Raw genomic sequence first — 20,278 nt, 5'->3', positions numbered from 1 at the left:
ATTTGAGTGGAATCACACTGAAGTCCTTAAAAATATTTTAAAGTTTAATAGAGTATTCTGAACCTGCCAAATATAAGTTTGAATACATACATACTGTATATATACACACACAGTGCGCCCTCCTTCCTCGCAGTTAATGCATTTCAGGAACCACACGTGATTAACGAATTTGGCGATAGAGCGACAAACTATTTAACTTATCATTTACGGTAATTTAAATGTTTATGACCCTCCACATACTGATATTAAACCACCTTCTATCTATTACCTTTTCCCACACTGTTATCGACTGTTTAAAGCACTTTAGTGTCTCAGGTAAGTCAGAGACTCACAGAACGAAGCCCACTTCAGGATGCTGTCAGCCAATAGAATACGCGTACGGTATTGCCTGACTGCCTACCAAAAATCCGTGAGGTCAAGTCGCGAGCGTTGATGCACGAATTCGTGAGGGCGCACTATATATATATACACACACACACACACACACACACACACACACACACACACACACACACACACACACACACACACACCTGTAGATGGACAGACAGACAGAGTCGGGGTGGTACAACAACAAAACGACAAAAAGAAAAAGACTAATAGATAATATGAAATAATACATCCATAGATCCACTGACAGGAATCAGATGAAGTGTGTGTGAACACTGTATTAATAATGTGACACAGAAAATAAACCTGAACAAAAGAAAATGAAACAAAATGGATTCAATTATAGTAAACCTCATTTACATAAAAGGGTTTCATGAGGTTAATGAAATATTGCAGTGGAAAATGTTTTTTGTCTGGTTGACAATCTGCAAAGTTTAATTCCTTGGACTCATGTGAATGCCCCAGCAAGATATAACATAAACATGAAACCATAAAAATAACTTGTTGTCTTTGAGCAAATGTTCTGAAATGACCTTTAAAAAAAAAAAAAAAACATCAGGAAGAGCAATCGGAAAGGAATTCCTATAGATTTACCAAGGTCGGTGAAGTAATGTCAGTACTACCACACACACACACACCTGCTGGCTGTGCCACACTCTGCCTGGAGAAGGCCTGCCTCTGCTGCCACTCATACAGCTGCCACATGGTGTCGTCCCTCATCGACCTCCTCTTCTCCGCTGTGCTGGAGGCCGAGGTGGGATGAAGGGCCCGGTCATACGTGGAGTCAGCTACGCTACAGATGCTGTCGGGCCTCATCATGCTTTTCCGTGGCAGTGTGCGATAGCCCTCTGGGTACCGGGGCACAATGTGAGCCCGATGGCTGGGCATGTTTCTGGGTAACGTCTGGTAGGAAGCAATACTAGAGAGGAAACAGAAAAAGTCAGGAGAAATAAGCATCTGTTTGTCACAATAAAGGCTGATAAAAGTGAGGGTTACTTTTTCAGCTTGTTAATATTCTAGTATTTGTAACTTGGTGTAATTTTTTTTCTTCTAATTCATGAACCAGTTGTAAGTTCTGTATCCCATTCCTGAGATACAGTACATCACATCCACAGAGAACATGATTGTAATTACACAACCACGATAACTTGAAAATTGAAAATAGGTGTATGCAAAGCAATTTTTGCACTTGTTACTTTTTTAAAAAATTCTCCAAAAAAAATTAACAAGCCTTGGTTTACAAAGGAATGTAGTGATGCTAGATCTGATTACTTTAAATGTTGCTATAGATGTAAAAAGTTGAAATCATTTGATGCCCAGGTTGAACTGTGTAATTTGTCTAAGAGTTATAAGAGTCTCTTAAGGAAAAGCTAACAACCCACCCAGGAGAAACCCCTTTGTTACAGACCTGACCAGAAAAAGAAGCCGGACTGCTCAACAAGATAACGGACCCCAGCCTGCCCCCGACCCACGAGCATGGATCAACCTTCATAGTAGGGTTAGGGTTAAAATTCTCATCCTCATCGTCCAATAAAAAAACTCTGATAATAACTGTTGCCCTACGGTCCTTTTATTATCGGAGTAATTTATGTTTAAAAAGTATTTTTGTTTTTTCTTGTCAAATTCAATGTAGTTCTCTCACACCTCGATATGCGTCTCACGTAGGGAAATAAAATCACTGTCATTGTCAAATCATTGTTATTGTCACATCATTGTCATCACTCACACACCCGAACTCTCTCTCTTCATTGACATTGTCCACATTTTACTGGAGTATTTTTATACAATTTCCTCCGGGATTAATAAAGTATCTATCTATCTATCTACATATAGAACTAAAATACACACACCAAGGGCCTATAGACACGTAAATGTGGAGAGATAGGCAGTCACATGGCGCAGTGTCACGGTAACGTCGGCAGAACCCAGGAGGTACATCTCCAGCTTCCAGACCAAAATAAATCTGTGCAATGTCTTTTTTTTAAAATTCTGCATTAATATTCATCCTTCATTCAAATAACTTTATTTAACTTGATTAGAACCTGTCCAGTGTCTCTTTGACTGTCCTCTCCTCTGCATCCTCACTTTTTCTTATTTAATGGAAAGAAGCTCATCATGTTGTCTTTTTTCCTGCTCTAGCTGCCTTTGTTTCTCCACACCCTGATGACTTGAGGTCCCATTAGCAAAAGATCTTAAAAAAAAAGACTGAGGACTGAGTCATGGTTGTGACTGAGTCATAGCTGTCTTGTTATTTAAGGGTCTGTGAAGAAATCATAGTTTCTGTGAAAAGATTTGTGTCTGCATGGGAATAAAACCAGAAAATACTGTAGAATAATCTTGTATCTGACTCATTCAAACAGCACCCATTGTCTTAACCACTCATACAAGTTTCTTTATCTCAACTAGTTGGCCCAGGGGTGACAAATGCATGTGCAGAGATGGCTGCAATGTGTTATATGTGAACTAACAGTGGGCAGCCTTTTTGTTTTAATTTCGCATTAGTAATCTACTACAATTACAGGCTAATACAACCCTCCGGGCTGGATAGTGTGTATAGTGTGTGTCTTGACTTTCTGTGAAATATGATAAAATTGTACTATTTTTTCCAATTTTCTTGCTTTGAAATGTGCAGTGTCCCCAAGTCATTTGTGTTCATTAAAGTACAATTTATATGGAGAATTTTGACACTCACCTATTTAATGACACTGCTATTATTTTGAGCACAGCTGTATATACAGTAATCCCTCGTTACTCGCGGTCAATGTATTCCAGGACCACCCACAAAAAACAAAAGTCCACGATATAGCGATCAAGTATTTATTTTATTATTTACGGTAATATAAACATTTAAGAACCACCCCATATCTGTATTACCTTTTCCCACACTCTGATAGACTGTTTAAAGCATTGTTGTATTTAAGAAAAGTCGCATGAAGAACAGTGAGTCTCAGAACGCAGTGCACATATGGATGCTATCAGCCAATAGCATGTGTGAACTGTATCACGTGACTACCTCCATAAAATCCGCCATGTAGTGAAGCCGTGCATCTTGAAGCGCGAATAAGGGAGGGATTACTCTATATATAGAGTCTATATATAAAGATACAATTTATACATTAGCTCTGACAGATTGACAGCGCAGCTGTACCTCACAGTGAACAGTGGAGCTTATTGTGGGGTCAGTTACATGAACAAATACATGGAACCAAGACGTTTTTGAAATCTCACCTTCTGGTGTTGATCTCCGGTCCAGTTGTCCGGTGTGCATGAACCCAGTGCTCCAGCTGCTGGAGAGAGTTGGTCCTAGTGAGGCCTTTCTCCTGCTCTTGGAGAGGAGCAGAGCATTCCCCAGAGCTTCCAGTCATGGTGGCTTCCACCTCCATTGGGCTGCAGTCCCCAGTTTGCTTCTCCAGGACAGAACCTGGTCCATTGACTTGAACGGCCTTCTGAGCAATAAGGTTGACCGGCCCCTGCTGAGAGTCATGAGCCTGAGCTGGCTGGATCTTGGCACTGCTGATTTTATTCGGAGCTCTTCCTACACTTATGTCTCTCTGGAGACTATATTTATCTCCACCACGGACTGTAGCATACTTCTGTACATCACTAAGAGTGCATTTATCCCCTTCTCGAAGAGTACTATATTTCTTTATTTCCTTCAGAAGGCCATATTTATCCACTACTTGTATAGTACCATATTTATTGTTAGTCTCCCTCATCATACTGTGTCTCTCCGTCTCCTTTAATGATAGCTGTCTCTTGACTTCTCTTTGATTAACATACATGTGCCCATCTTTGTGCACGGCGTTTCTTTGTCCTACTTTCCGGACAGCATAGTTTTCTCCGTCTTTCTTGAGCAGATACTTTTCTCCAAGTGAGGGATCATATTTGTTTTCTGTTGGTGTCACCAAACACTTTTTGTCAACTTTCTGAACAGCATATGTCTCCACATCCTGAATGGCACACCTCTCTCGGTCTCTTTGCTGTAATGATTTCTCAGGCAAAAGGTCCTTGTGGATGAGATATCTCTGTTTGTCCTTCTGCACAATGCAAGTCATGCCATACCTTTCCCCATCTCTCTGCAAGGTGTAGTACTCATGCTCCCTCTGGTAACTGTTTTTCTCCAAATCTTTGTGTAGTTTGTCATCAACCTGAGACTGGGAATATTGTTGTACCGACTCTCGATTACGTTCATTTTTCTGGATCTCAGGCTGCGTTAGGCCTCGATGGTTAAGGAGGTTGTTTATCTCCCGTGGCAGCTGCTGCTCCACGTTCAACTTGTCTGGTCTGGAATTATAGAAGGAATTAGAGTAGAAATTCAAGATTTTTTTTAAGACACTCAATTTATTTTAAGTGTTAGGCAAAGTCACCCAGTCTTTGTGGCCATCAACTGTCAAGACGTTTCTGATTTTAGCTCTGCATTGGGTTTGACAGTGAGTATGTGCGATAGAAACTTATTTTAAAGTACCATCATTTCTGGAAAATTCAGCACATCTGATTATAAGTCGCGCCAACTAAAGTTGTAAAGAAAAAACTTCTCCGTCAGTGTCAGAATCGAACAGCGTCAGAATGACTTCATCACACACTTTCTCAGTCTCTCTTTCTTTGTTGCTCTCAATGCCACTTTCGTCTCGAGGCCGCATTATTTGTTTCACCTGTCTGTCTCACTCTTGCACTTCCTGCTAGAGCACCCACTGGAGGTTATTAGCCCATAAAAATCTAGAGGTTAGCTGCATCAATGTTAAGCTGCATCGATCTGTCCTCTCTGTGGGTGCGGCGAGTACTTACCTCCTGACTTCAGTGTGAACCAGGGCAGCATCCGTCATCACCTTCATCCATGATTCCATCTCTTTTGCTGTATCAGTGCAGAAATAATATGTCCGCATGTTGGGATGCGTGGCCTGGCAATGAGTGGCGGTGGGGGGATTAAGTATTAGCAGTGAGAGAGAGATAAGAGATACATGGGGTAAAAAGACACAAAAGCCACTTTTAGACAGGAATGGCACAGCAAAACAAAGTCTCTTCTTTATGACCCTTTAATGTGTTCAAACTGGCCCAATATGCCACCTGAGTGTGTGGCTTCACACTGGGATTGTCACTCCACAACATTAAGAAGCATTACATATATGGAAGCAGTGAGCATTAAAGCTAATGTATTTCACTTTATTTCCAGTTCTGCAGGCATCGTCTGTGCTTGTCATGAAGGAATTCCTGTCATTACGGTACGATTATATTACCTAGGGCGGGTCAAACACCTGAACCTTTACTGCAACATCCTGCCAGCTCTATAATTCCGGTGAAAACTGTTCACATAGCGCAAACATGAAAACACCTTTGTGAAACAGATTTCAAGGTACCTCTGTGTATCTCGGAAAGGATAAAACTATCAATTAAAATGATATAGAGGTGTCTGACAAGCAGCTCCTTGTATGCATACGGAATTTATTGTATGGGGATCAGTTCTGTAATGATGAGGCTCTACTCAACACTAATGTTTAAGTCCCTCTCTTTTCAATACAGCAAGAAAACAATGATATGGCTTTCCTTTCTGTGTCTCTGAATTTTTTCCCAACTTAATGAGGATGATGCCACTTTTTTATGAAGTGAAAGTTCTCACTGTCTCTAGTGTGTGTGTGTGTGTGTGTGTGTGTGTGTGTGTGTGTGTGTGTGTGTGTGTGTGTGTGTTAGTCTCCCTCTGACACATCGACGTTGTTCCTGATTAAAACTGTCCTCATTGAAAGCTGATTCTAACACTGGAGATAAATCAAAAGACAAGTTATCAAAGATAACAACAAGCCCTTTAAATCCAAATACATGAAATAAGAAAATGGAAAATAATGAGTTCAGAGGTACCTGAATCAAAAACAGGACCTGTTACTTAATTGATCTTGAATCGCTATAAACATGGAATTTTACACAAATGTGGCCATGATAGGAGCAGGTTGTGATTCAGTAACTAAATATAAGACAAACAGCCGGGACAGAAGCAGCTATATGAATCCATTGTGGACACACTGACTAAAAACATCAGATAATGAGGCCAGTAAATTAAAGCTGTCACCTCGCATATTCATTCACAATCTTTACGCTCATTGGCAATTTTTTTTTAAAACTCAGGTTTAACTTTAAACAAAACCAATAAAAACCTTGAGGGAACGCTCTTTTGCTTTACCTTGAAGGCATACTTCCTGCCAATGTGGTCATCCACTGACAGCATGGAAATGTGAAAGCTGGGCAGCAGGATACTTCCCAAGATGCTATCCTCTTTCTCATCTGCGTCAAACACAAAAAAAAAGTTCAATATCAGTTTACTTAAGTTAGACATTTACTTTCTAACCCCCATAAACCCCATCTGCAGCCACCAAAGACACTTCATCCTAATCTGGGGTTGATTAAAAATGTCTTAACTGTTAAGTGGGCTGCAACAACAGGCCTTCCTCTTTCAAATACATTTGTTTTCATAAACTCTTTCAATTTTAACATCATCTACCATGATTTGTACTTGTACATCTATTGTGCGGTTTACAAATAGCGTGATCTTGGTTTTACTCAGTGACAATTTATTTACATCAAACCAGCGTTTGAATTTACTCATTTCTGTGGTGGTGACCTCTAAAAGCTGCTGAAGGTTTTCCCCTGAACAAAATACATTTGTGTCATCGGCATATAAAAAAAATTTCAACATATTTGACACATTACAAATATCATTGATATACAGAATGAATAGTATCGGGCCTAACACTGACCCCTGTGGGACTCCACAGGTAATGTCGGCCCAGGTTGATTTGTAGATAGATAGATATATACTTTAATGATCCCAAGGGAAATTCAGGTGACATCTGCTCGCAAGAGATACAATAAATACACACAACAATGACAGAAAGTAATGGCACAGCCAAAGACCCTGTATAAGTTACACTATTTACATGCTGTTACATAATTATAACAACCGGAAACAGAAGGGCCTAGAATAAAAGGAAGGAAGCATAGGCACATGGGAGAAGAAGAGAAGAAAGAGCATTGGGTGTAGATGAAGTGTGATGAGTAACACGTGGATGAACCGAGCTGTAAACTGATTAAGGACCCCCACAAAGTGTCCCACAGTGCATCCACAGTGCGTCCCAGGCCCCCCTCGGCTATCCCTTCTCGCCCGACCTTGATGACCCTGCGGCTTCAGACCCCCTCCTTCTGAGAGAGTGGTTGTGCCCTCTGATAGCACGATGCACAAAGGAGGTCCTGAGTCTCTCAGTGGAGGAGCTTGGTGACAGCAGTCTGCCACTGAAGGAGCTCCTCTGCTGGGTGAAGGTGATGTGCAGGGGGTGGGTGGTGTTACCCAGGATCGACCTAAACCTGGACATAGTCCTCCTCTCTAGAACAGTCTGTATCGAGTCCAGATCCTGACCGATCACAGAGCTAGCCCTCCGGATAAGCCTGTCGAGTCTCTCTGTGTCCCGTTTCCTGGCACCACCACCCCAACACACAATGGCGTGAAACAGCACACTGGACACAATGGACTGGTAGAACAGTCTGAGCAGATTAGAGCTGACGTTGAAGGAGGCCAGCCTCCTCAAGAAGTACAACCTGCTCTGACCCTTCTTGTATACACAGTCCAGGTTGTGTGACCAGTCCAGTCTACTGTCCAGCTGCAGCCCCAGGTACTTATTTGTAGTCAGGTAGTCACCTATTTGTACAAATTGCTGTCTGTGTTGCATGTAACTCTTCAGCCAACTTAATGCCACCCCCTTTATACCATACCTGTCTATTTTTTTAAACAATATGTTGTGATTAATGGCGTCAAAAGCCTTCTTCAGATCAATAAATATTCCCAGTGCATATTTCTGGCTATCAATACAGTCAGTGATCTCCTCTGTCAATTCCATTAGTGCCATCGCTGTTGACCTGTTTGACCTGTCTGTCTGTCAAAATGTTATTATTTTCAATGAAATTATCTAACCTGGCAATAAATACTTTTTGTAATATTTTAGAGAACTGACAGAGTAATGATATTGGCCTATAATTAGTGAAATGATGTTTCTCTACGGCTTTATAAACTGGGATATCTTTGGCAACTTTCATTTTCTGTGGAAATGTACCAGTTGTCCGTGACTAACTCTAGATGTACGTAGGTGGATCTATAATACAATAAATCACTTTCTTGATTATCGTCATGTCAATTCCATTCCAATCCGTAGATGATTTATTCTTGCACTTATTAACAATATCAATGATTTCTCTTTTTCCTACAGCCTTTATTTATATATATAATAATATAATTATTATATATATATATATAATATTATATATTATATATATATATATTATATATTATATATATATTATTATATTATATATATATTATAAATTATATATATATTATTATATTATATATATATATATATATATATATATATATAATTTATAATAATTTTTTTTCTAACGTAAAATTATATAATGTATAGTAATATGCTAGTGTATTCCAGGGAGGAGTTGATGTCCATGAGGGTCAAAGGAGACCCAGCAACACGCGATCTCATCCCCGCTGAGCTCCGACGGAGATATCGCGGATGCCGAGCGGGTCGAGTTGAAAGGACTAGACAAACGGCTAGAGCCGCTAACCGGAGGAGAGTCAAGCCCTCCGTCCCCTCCGTCATCATGGGGAACGTGAACTCTCTACCCAACAAGTTGGACGAACTGACGGCGCTGTGCAGGACTGATCATCGCTACCGGGAGACCAGCTTGTTTGTGTTCTCTGAGACGTGGCTAACTGGCGACGTGCCGGACGCTAACGTCCGACTAACCGGCTTCTCCTCCGTCCGAGCGGACCGGGACACGAACACCGCCGGTAAGAAGAAAGGAGGTGGATTAATCATCTATACCAACGATAGATGGTGCCATCCGGGACATGTGACGGTGAAATCAACACTGTGTAACCGCGACCTGGAGCTAACAGCTGTTAGCATCAGACCCTACTACCTGGCGCGTGAATTCTCACATGTCATTCTCCTCGCTGTCTACATCCCTCCACGTGCGGACCCTGAGACGGCACGAGAGACCATCTGTGGGACCACCTCTGCTCTTCGGACCCGGCACCCGGAGGCGCTCGTCATCATCACCGGTGACTTTAACCACGTCACCCTGGACTCATCTCTCCCCACAATGGTCCAGTGTGTAGACTGTCCCACACGGAAGAACAGAACCATCGATCTGTTCTACGCTAATGCTAAGGAGGCATACACCGCCACCCCCCTCCCTCCACTAGGTAAATCAGACCATAACCTAGTGTACCTACAGCCCACCTACATCCCGCTGGTGAAACGGCTGCCAGCAACAACACGGCAGGTCAGGAGGTGGTCCCCGGAAGCAGAGGAAACGCTGAGGGACTGCTTCCAGACCACCAACTGGGATGTTATTGTGGGCTCACATGGGGAAGACATTGAGGGGGCAGCTCAGTGTTTTACAGACTACATAAACTTCTGTGTGGGCACCGTGGCCCCTGTCAGGACAATCAGGTGTTACCCCAACAACAAACCATGGGTAACCAAGGAAGTCAAGGCTGTCCTGAACAGGAAGAAGCGGGCGTTCAGGAGCAAGAACGAGGAGGAGATGAGGAAGGCCCAGAAGGAAGTGAGACTCTGCCTGAGGGAGGCCAAGGAGGCGTACAGGAGGAAGCTGGAGAAGCAGCTGGGGCGCAACCAAGTGTGGGAGGTCTGGAATGGGATGAGAACCATCACCGGACACGGGAAAGGGCGCAGCACTGTGGAGGGGAATATTGAACGAGCGAATGAACTTAACAGCTTTTTCAATCGGTTCAGCTCCCCCACCACTCCCGGCTCCTCGTCCCAGGCCTCTCCTGGCCTACAGGCCTCTCCTGGCCCTACAGACCGCTCCACTGATGCTCCCTCCTCCTGTGCTTCCTCTCCTTCCACCCCTGCCACTTCTCCCGAGCCCACTCCAAGAACTGCGAAGCTCAACGGCCCCACCTCAACCACTGGACTTCCAACCTCGCCACAACCTCCTGCTCCCACCACGACCGAGACCATCATCACTGCAGACCTGGTGACGACAACGCTGAGGAGGCTCCGTCCCTACAAGGCGGCTGGACCAGATAAGGTCTCCCCAAGACTCCTCCGAGCCTGTGCTTCGGAACTAGGGGACCCCCTGCAACAATTGTTCAACCTCAGTCTGCGGCTGGGGAGGGTCCCGTCACTGTGGAAGACCTCCTGCATTGTCCCTGTACCCAAGAAAGGACGCCCTACTGAGCTCAACGACCACCGACCGGTCGCTCTTACCTCCCACGTAATGAAGACCCTAGAGCGACTGGTCCTGGAGCTCATGCGTCCACAGGTGCAGGGTGCTATGGACCCTCTCCAGTTTGCCTATCAGGCCAAGGTTGGGGTTGACGATGCTGTCATGTACCTCCTCCACCGCACACTCTCCTACCTGGACGCCGGGGGCTGTGCCGTCAGAGTGCTCTTCTTCGACTTTTCGAGTGCCTTCAACACCATCCAGCCCCAGCTCCTGCAGGATAAACTGACCTCCATGGCTGTGGACCCCTACCTCGTGAGCTGGATTACGGACTACCTAACGGACAGACCCCAGTACGTCCGTATGGGGGACTGCTTGTCTTCTATGGTGACCAGCAGCACGGGGGCGCCACAGGGGACCGTTCTATCCCCCATTCTCTTCACCCTCTACACATCAGACTTCAAGCACAACTCGGATACATGCCACATACAGAAGTACTCCGATGACACCGCGATAGTGGCATGTATCCGGGAGGGTGATGAGGGGGGGTACAGGGCATTAGTGGCTGACTTCGTGGAGTGGTGCCAACAGAACCAGCTCCAGCTCAACGTCTCCAAGACAAAGGAGATGGTTCTGGATTTCCGGCGGGCACCTCCCTCTCCACAGCCGGTGATCATCAATGGCAGTGAGGTGGAGGTGGTAGAAAACTATAAGTACTTGGGACTGCAGCTAGACAGCAGACTGGACTGGTCACTCAACTCCAACTGTGTGTACAAGAAGGGGCAGAGCAGGATGTACTTCCTAAGGAGGCTGGCCTCCTTCAACATCTGTCCTAAGCTCCTTTTCATGTTCTATCAGTCCGTAGTCTCCAGTGTGCTGTCATACGCCATTGTGTGTTGGGGTGGGGGGGCCAGGAAAAGAGATATGGACCGTCTGAACAGACTCATCCGCAGAGCGGGCTCAGTGGTCGGGCTGAGCCTGGACTCTGTGGATATGCTTCTGGAGAGCAGGACCATGTCTAAAATTAAGGCCATCATGAACAACACCAGGCACCCCCTACACACCACCTTCTCCCAGCAGAGAAGCACCTTCAGCGGCAGACTGCTGTCACACAGCGCCTCCACAGAGAGGCTGAGGTCCTCCTTCGTGCCCCGTGCCATCAGGGGGTACAATGACTCTCTCAGGAGGAGCGGGGGGGAGGTGGCGAGGTCAGCACGGGGTTGAAAATGGATTTAATTTAATTTAAATTTAATTTTATACTGTTGTATATATATATATATATATATATATAATTTATTTATTTATTTTTAATACTGTTTTTATATTTTAATTCAATTTTATACTGTTTAGATTTTATTTTATACTGTTTATATTTTAATACTGTAATATTTTTAATTTTTATGCTGTTTATATTTTTAGTTATAGTTTAGTATATAAGTCCTGTTAGTGCTGCATGTGCCTGTCTGTTAGTGTAATGTATGTCTTGTGGTATGTCCTGTGATGTCAGTGTTTCCTTTTCTCCTGGTGTTTATCCAGTATTATTTGTTAAGTAATGCCTGAGCAGTGGATATATGCAATTTCCTCCGGGATTAATAAAGTATCTATCTATCTATCTATCTATCTTTAAATAGAAGGAGATTTCTTGTGATGCTCCCTTCGGCACCCCTATCACTACAAGTGACATTCACTTTTTTGGCCTGTAAATCATTTCTCAATGCATTAATGTTTTGTTCTGTTCTCATTCTCCTGTACTTACATGTTTCTCTTTATCGATGACATAGTCACAGTCATGGATAACAAAAACGGGAAGATGGTCACTGATGTCATTCATGAACAGCCCACACACCAGGCTGTTCTCCATGCAATTTGTAAATATGTTATCTATTACCGCTGCACTTTTTACTGTTATTCTACTTGGTTTGGTGATCAGTGGATATAAACTCAAACTTTACATAGTGTTAATACATTCTTCAGTCAGTCCATGTTTATTGGGGTTAAATAGGTCGATGTTGTAGTCCCCACAGATATATATAACCTTCTGATTGTCAGTCAAAAACTACTCCTCCATGTTATCCTTGAATTTTTCAATGCTTGAATCTGGTGTTCTATACACACAACCACATATATTTTTTTGTCTTTATAAACATATCTCAACTATGATACATTCCATCAGGTCGTCAATAGATGTTGTCATATTTTTTATTACTTTGTATTTTAGGCTATTTTCAATGTATAGAGCCACACCTCCTTCTCTTTTCCCCCTTCTATTCATATAATTGAGCTCATATCCACTCAGCTCAAGGTCAAATCCCTTCTCAGGACGGAGCCAAGTTTCAGACAATGCAATGATATTGAATGTCTTTTTTAATTTACTTAAGTAACCTTTGATGCTATTGTAATTGGCATACAGAATTCTACAATTAAAGTGAATTATTGATATTCCATGGTCTTGTTTAACATTCAGGTCATTGTATTGTTCATCTGTGTAGTAGCTACATGTGTTGTTCAGGTGGTCAAAGAAGTTACTGTCCGGATCAATGTCTTGTTCAATTGCCTTCATGTTGAGTTAGGTGATATTTTAGTGCATATGTTACGATTGTCTATGGGTTATAGTTACCTTGGTGGGGTCCCTTGTATTTGTTCAGCTCACCCAGGTCTCTGATGACCAAAACCTTGGCCTCCTCTGGTGATCCATTAAACTTAATATACACCTTACAGTTTGCAGTCCATGTTGAGTGAATTTTCCCCTGCTTTCTCAGAAAGCAAGCTTTCCCGGCAATATCTGCATTTTTCTTAGTTAAGTGCTCGTTCACATAGACATCTGACCCCTTAAGCTTTCTTCCTTGTTTGAGCATTGCATCCTTGTGCTTCCTGTTGGTGAAGCGAATAACTATAGCTGGCTTGTCTGTTTTATTTCTCCGAGGGGAGGATGGCACGCCTCAATGTCACTGTCATTTACCAGAATGCCTTTGCTGTTGAAAAATGTAATCACCTGTTGCTCGATGGAATCCTGGTCAGAGACGGTGGGTCCACTGCTGGATGCTGGTGAAGCCACCTGGGTGTATGCCCGAGGTTTGGTCTGTAGCCCACTGACAATAATGTCGTTCATGTGGGAGTACTGCTCCAGGTCTGCTACATGGCGTTCCAGAAAGGTCACCATCTTATCCTTCTCAGCATATTGCTTCCTGAGTTCTTTAATCTCACACATCATCTCCAGAATCAGTTTTTGGTGTTTTGAGATAGTTGTTATTTCACCAGACATAAAGTCCAGTGATTTCTTTATCTCCTCAATCTCCTCCAAGGCTGCGTTATTCCTTGATTTTGATGGCATCTTGTTTGCTCTAGCAGCCGGGAAGCTGCTTTTAGATTGGGTGGAGCCTGGTGTTGGCCTGTGACTGGTCCAGTGGCTTCTGCTTCACCTCCTGTGGCTCCTGTTCCGAGAGCTGTCGATGTCAGCGGGCTGCGGAGGGGCGGCGGTCCGACGGCGATCCGGCGGTCCGAACGGGAATCGTCAAATTGGTTCGAATCCCAGTCAGAAACGCGGCCCGGCGGCATCGTGTTTCTCAAGTTCAACTCTCACAAAATTCCCTGACTTTTTAGTTATTAGTTGTGAATAAAAACACGAATAATCACTTTTTTGCAAAAAGGACCAAATGCAATGGAGAACGTTTGGTTCTGTTATGTACGGTTATCACAGTCAATCAGGTACCGATACCGTGTTCATGTTCTCTTAAATATCAGTTGGATAAGTTGTGAGTTCAGGACATAAATGCCAGCGAATCGCCCGCGGTGCGAAACTCTCCATAGAGTTTGTGCAGCTTGGTGTCACCCTTGACTGAATCAAGGTCTCCTCTTCTGCCCACAGACAAAGAGAGACCTGCAGATTACATTGCTGTACTGCCTCAATCCCCTCTGTATAGTACATGATGATACATAAGAGTTTGCTATTCAGGCTATTGCCTGAATGAAGCATAATATAACAAAAATGTGGTGCAACAGCAGCAAGGAAACTCTACAGAGCTATGGAGAACAACACCACTGCGTTCCCTTTGGCAGAGCCCACACGCCCGCAGCTCCTATGGAACCATTAAGTGTGTAAAAAGTGTTTGGTGGAATCTTGAGAACTACTACAAAAAGTAGCATGTCTTTCTTTTAGCATGGTATTTGTTCTTAACTAGAATTGAGGAGACTAAAGAGGTGTGTGTGTGTGTGTGTGTGTGTGTGTGTGTGTGTGTGTGTGTGTGTGTGTGTGTGTGTGTGTGTGTGTGTGTGTGTGTGTGTGTCACACACGGCCCATTATGTGGTCATTCTACCTCAAACTGCGGCCATCAGTCATGATACCAGCTGGCTCAAGTTTTTAGCAAATATAAATGCAATCCATCCAACGTTAGAGACACAAGTCGTTGACTCGTTGGCTACTGGACTTCTGGAGACTTGAGTAATACCACAAGCGTGTGTAATTTCATGTTTGATTGTTCTTTAAGTTTTAAAAGTAGTGTATACCTGGTTTAGGAGAACGCTGAGACAATCAACTCAACTGAGACAGAAATGTTTGTTGGCTTATGAAATTGTACCTGAATTTCCATCAGCGTTGTAGTAAGTAGGTAATGGCTGCATTTGTACATATGTGTGTGTGTGAGTGTTTGTGTGTGTCCTTACCACGGTAGTAGAAGAGACACATGTCAGAAAGAACAAACCACCTCTTCTTCCACAGCTTCATGCCTGTGCTGTCCTGTAACAGTCAAACATCATCCATCAATCACAGTGTAGCTGCTGCAGACCCCCCCAGCCCCTCCCCCCACACACACACACACACACACACACATTTAACTTCTCTTGACTCGTTTGCTTTCTGTCGATCTGGCTGCTACTATTAACCAGTTTCCATCTCCTCCTCTGACACAAATTTCTCAGTTTGACCTCCTCATAACACAGTGACAGATTTGGCTTTGTGGTGTCCCGGGTGTCTGCTTTGTTCTCCATACTGGGCTCTCTTATGCTGGACTGAATATAATTTTTATTATAATGAATTTTTTTTCAAGATTATTTTCTAACTTGGGTCTTTACCGCTATTTGAAATGTGTCTGTAACATTCTGCCTTGTGTAGCTGACAGTAGATTGTGTGAGGTTGTGTAGGGCTCAGGTAATGACGGAGGTTAGTGTAGTGTGAGATCCACAGAGCAACTGAGTGATTGATCTAGATCAGATCAGTGTGAGCCCTGAAAGTCAGAAGGATAGCTTACGTCAAGTCAAAGAGAAGAAGAAGCAAACTTTTACATCCCCTTGGGGAAATTATTTCTGATTTCTGATCTTGATGTTTTACACATGCCTCCTTCTGGATCAGATTACTTCAAATACATAAATTTGATATATTTCCTCTTTTTGTTAATACACTCTTGTTGCACTGATTGCATATTACAGTGGTTTGTTCTGTTTCTGTCCTTTTGATCTGTGATGACGTCCACACAACTGAAGTCACTCCAGTTTTGGGGATTAACTCTTCCTGAACTTCCTCTGAACTTCCTCAGCCATGCTCACTTTCCAAAGCTGGTTTTTTGTTTGGCATCATCGAAGCACATTGTTTGCAACGTGCTACTAGGGTTTACATTAACGTGTGATGTTGTTACATTAGGAAGTAAGGATACAGCAATGCATACATTTTATACCGGTATGCATTGCTATCATGAATGATACGATATGGCTGATCCCTACTACAGAATATGAATTACATTAGGAAGTAAGACCCAGTGGACTGAGCGTAGTTCAGCCTGGGGACAGAAAGGTGGCCGGTTCAAGACCTGTGTAGTCCAAAAGTTTGGAGTGTGAAATGGCAGTCGGCGGTGTCAGTTCAGCTCCTGAGCACTGCCGAGGTGTCCTTGAGCAAGGCACCATCACCATACTCTTGGTGCGCCCGATGTGAGAGCTGCTCGCCGCTCTGCCTCCCATTATGTGATCTGAATGCCTACAGTCCTCTTGTGTGTGTGTGTGTGTGTGTGTGTGTGTGTGTGTGTGTGTCTGTGTGGGTCTGTACAAACATGTATATAGGAGTGTGATTATTACTGTGGAAAAAGTAATTTCCCTATGGGGATCAATAAATGATGATTACTATTATTACAGTAATCTCTTGCTTATTATCGCTTCAAGATGCAAGGCTTCACTAAATCGCGGATTTTTCGTAGGTAGTCACGTGATACCGTGCGCACATGCTATTGGCTGACAGCCTCTATGTGTGCGCTGCGTTCTGAGACTCACGGTTTCTCCAGCGACTTTTCTTTAATACAAAAATGTTTTGTGATAGTGACAGTCTGTGATAACCCGTGTTGTTCTGTTGTGTGTTGCCCTAAATTGGCCTACGTGTGTGTGTTCTGTATGTGTTGGCGAGACTGAGAAGGGGGCGTGAGGGAGAGAGTGAGTGCGAGCGGGAGATTGTTGTCTGTTTTTGTTTGTTCCTTGTTAAGGCTGGAGACCAAAAAAATTCTGTTCAAGGAATATCGTGTGCGTCATCTTTTCCCACCATAAGAAAAACCAGGGGTGTTACAAGTCTATAAGAGTGTGGGAAAAGGTAATACAGATAGAGGGTGGTTTAATATCAGTATGGGGAGGGTTCATAAATGTTTAAAATGCCGTGAATAATAAAATAAATACTTGGTTGCTATAGCGCGGAATTTCATTATTTGCAGGTGATGATGATGAGCTGTCATTTTACTAAAGCTCACAAGCGTGATGTTTAGTCATGAATACATATCCTCTCTATGTACTGTATACATGCACCCTTCACGGTTCCCCTGTCCCTAAAAGCCATCGTCCCTCCTGTACCTGCTTGTAAAGCCAGTAGCTCTTCACCACCGGTGCACTCAAGTTCCTCTTGATGGAGTTAGACCTCTTCCCGAAGTTGTGAATTTTTTTGGAAGACCTAGAGAGCTGTTAAAAATGGCAGCAAATGTAAATACATATTCAGGGTATACAATGAAACATTGAAATGCCAGAGTTGTTACTGTTAAAGAGAGTAGTTACAATGAATTTTCTTTTTTTTTAACACAGGCACGGTGATGCAGCAGGCAGCAACACTGCCTCACAGCAGTCTTACTGCCTGCTGTCCTTCAGTCGTCCTGTGGAGCACTGAAGGACCTGTGACTGTTCTGAATGGGCTTCGAATGTCCTCCCTACATCTGCAAGAGTTACCTTTGGCTAATCTGCCCCCTCCCCCTCAACAAAATGCAATACAGGTGAACCGTATTCTAGAATAACTGTAGACATGAATATAAATGGGATTGGTTGTTTGTCTTTCTGTGTGTAGCCCTGCAATAAACTGGTGACCTGTCCAGGGTGATCTGCTCCGCCTCCAAACACAGGATAAGTGACTACAGAAACTGAATTAAATTTTAACAAAAAAAAGTTTGTAAAGGACATAATATAATAACCTAGGTATAATTTTGGAATTTTAGTTGCTGACTCATTCATTAAAAGTTTATATGAATATGATGACTCTTAATGAGCCATATTCTCAAACAAAGAGCTGAATCCACCAAAAGACACAAAGACTGACAATTCCATAATTTATTTCGGGCCACTAAAATGGATTGATCTAAGCCAATGGTGACTTCAATGCGGAAGCATCGATACTTCCTAGAAACCCGACCTGACAACGCCCGAGGCAAAGAGGAAGTAAAAGCTAGCAGAATTGTGGGAATGGGGTAGCAAGGAGCCTAGACCAAACGGGAAAAAGTTCTTCAATGAAAAGTCACTTGGTCCAACATCTGGAAGCAGACTTAAAACACATCGGGTTTTCAGTCCAGACTGTTTATGATGTCATTTCAAGCCCAGCGAACCTCCACATCTGGGATAAAACTGAGACCCCACCCTGTCCCCATTGATGGGGATGTAATCCAATGTTGAAAGACCAAAAATTCTATCACTCTATCTAATAGTATTGCATATTGTAATGTTATTCAGCTGTGACTGAGCCACTACTCACTAATGTAGGTTGATAACACCAACTTTTATATGATTTTTATATGGTTCGTAATATAAAAATGCTGATTCATCTGCTGCTTGCATCGATCACAGACTTCAGGAGTGTTTGAAGGAGACTGACCCGTGTAGATGAAGTGGAGGTGGTGGCAGTTGTGACAGGACTGCCTGGGAAGGTGCTGTAGTCGGAGCCGCCGGTATAATTTGACACTTCACTCATGGTGCTCAAAGGACGTTCCTTCTTGTCACAGACATTTATCTGCTCTGATGGAGTCTTAGAAGCTGGCCTATCACAGGGGCAGAAAGAGAAAGATAGTAAGGAGTCATCTGTAAAAGAAATGACCCTAAACAACATGAAGCTGTTTAAGGTCATGCAACAATTCAAAGACAAGGAAAGAGTTGTAACCATGACATCAACTATACGGTTAATTGTGTCAATTACATAAAAAATACACTTTAACAATGAATAATAATTGTTCTAAATCAAAGAAAAACATTTAGTGAAATCACAAATATGGGCAAAATTTAAGTGAAGTAGAGGGTAAAATGACAAACATGAAAAACACAGTGAAACAATTAAACATGGGCATCAGCCCAGACCCAAGAGTGTGGTTTGTCATCAGTTCAGCTCACACTGGAAAATTCCAAAAGAAATGTTTAGAAAATCAATTTTGAGCAATATTGTATTTCTATCCAAGACTGACTCCCCCAGAGAACACAGTCACAGCTATCATGTTTGTAGATTCAATAGAGTCTAGTTTGGTTATTGAAGCACTGGATTTCCTTTTATATTCCAACAGCTGTACACATGAAGTTGTTCAAGGCTTTAGTTTTATGCTAAAATAATGGATTGGTTCTGCTGACTTGAGGGCTTTTGCTGCAATAGGAAGAATATAAATTATCCTGGATTATAAAACATATGAACATGAAGCAGAAGGACAGGATAGAACTCTGCAGCTGAATCAGGAGGATCTACGGCACCTCAGCTGGAAGATTTTGCTTGCCACAATTTTGGTGTCAATTCTCATTCAACCAGGTCATGGTACCAACACACTGACATTTGTTTCTTTTGGACAGAGAGACAAATGGTTTGAAAGGGGAGTGAAAGAACCCATTTGTGTCAGTTTGGAAGAACCATTAAGAACTCTGGGCTTGCACTAGAAGGTAGTATCACTATGCCACTATGGCTCAGTGTAAAAGAATTGAGCAAGCCACAAAAAGCCACATTCTGTGTCCAAGACAGTGGCGCAGTTGCACAGACGACCGACGCTCGTTGCAGGGGGCAAGGGGAAATGTTTTAGAAAATGGGGTTGTTTTCATGCATTCTGAGGACAAAATCTTCTGTTCTGCTTACCTACAAAAATACACTAAAGTCAACAGTTCAAGCTTAACCATCTTTATTTCTGTCCTACTTTATGCAGGTATGAATGTGAGATTCAACAACTGAAAACTTCCATTCACTCATACAAAATATTACTCAATGTTTACTTGTAAGTTATACTTAGACTAGAAGACATTTTAACTTTGACCACCAACAACACCATTGGTATGCCATAGTTTATTTTATTTTTTTTAAGTCAATAACATGATTTTTCATTTCAATTTAAAAAGGCATGAAAAACAGCAAGCAAGGTGAATACATATTTACATGCATTGCTGGTTATTCCTGCCGGTC

At 42.7% G+C, this 20,278-nt stretch overlaps 1 protein-coding gene across 3 annotated transcripts in view; it reads right to left on the bottom strand.

The window, feature by feature from the left end:
- LOC137589000 (pleckstrin homology domain-containing family A member 5-like) overlaps positions 1 to 20,278 on the bottom strand; it is an 88,728-nt gene that overhangs the window by 31,272 nt on the left and 37,178 nt on the right. For all 3 annotated transcript variants that reach the window (XM_068306348.1, XM_068306347.1, XM_068306350.1), the window contains exons 5-11: positions 18,728 to 18,890; positions 17,449 to 17,553; positions 15,292 to 15,364; positions 6,560 to 6,660; positions 5,176 to 5,288; positions 3,619 to 4,674; positions 1,029 to 1,309 (exon numbers count right to left, since the gene is read on the bottom strand). In XM_068306348.1, coding sequence (XP_068162449.1) covers positions 1,029 to 1,309; positions 3,619 to 4,674; positions 5,176 to 5,288; positions 6,560 to 6,660; positions 15,292 to 15,364; positions 17,449 to 17,553; positions 18,728 to 18,890 — 1,892 coding nt within the window. The remainder of the gene's footprint in view (positions 1 to 1,028; positions 1,310 to 3,618; positions 4,675 to 5,175; positions 5,289 to 6,559; positions 6,661 to 15,291; positions 15,365 to 17,448; positions 17,554 to 18,727; positions 18,891 to 20,278) is intronic.

This window comes from Antennarius striatus, chromosome 22 (genome assembly GCF_040054535.1).
Source record: "Antennarius striatus isolate MH-2024 chromosome 22, ASM4005453v1, whole genome shotgun sequence".
In the NCBI taxonomy this organism is placed as follows: Eukaryota; Metazoa; Chordata; class Actinopteri; order Lophiiformes; family Antennariidae; genus Antennarius; species Antennarius striatus.
Note: the sequence above shows the minus strand (reverse complement) of the source record. Positions and strands in the feature narration are given on the sequence as shown.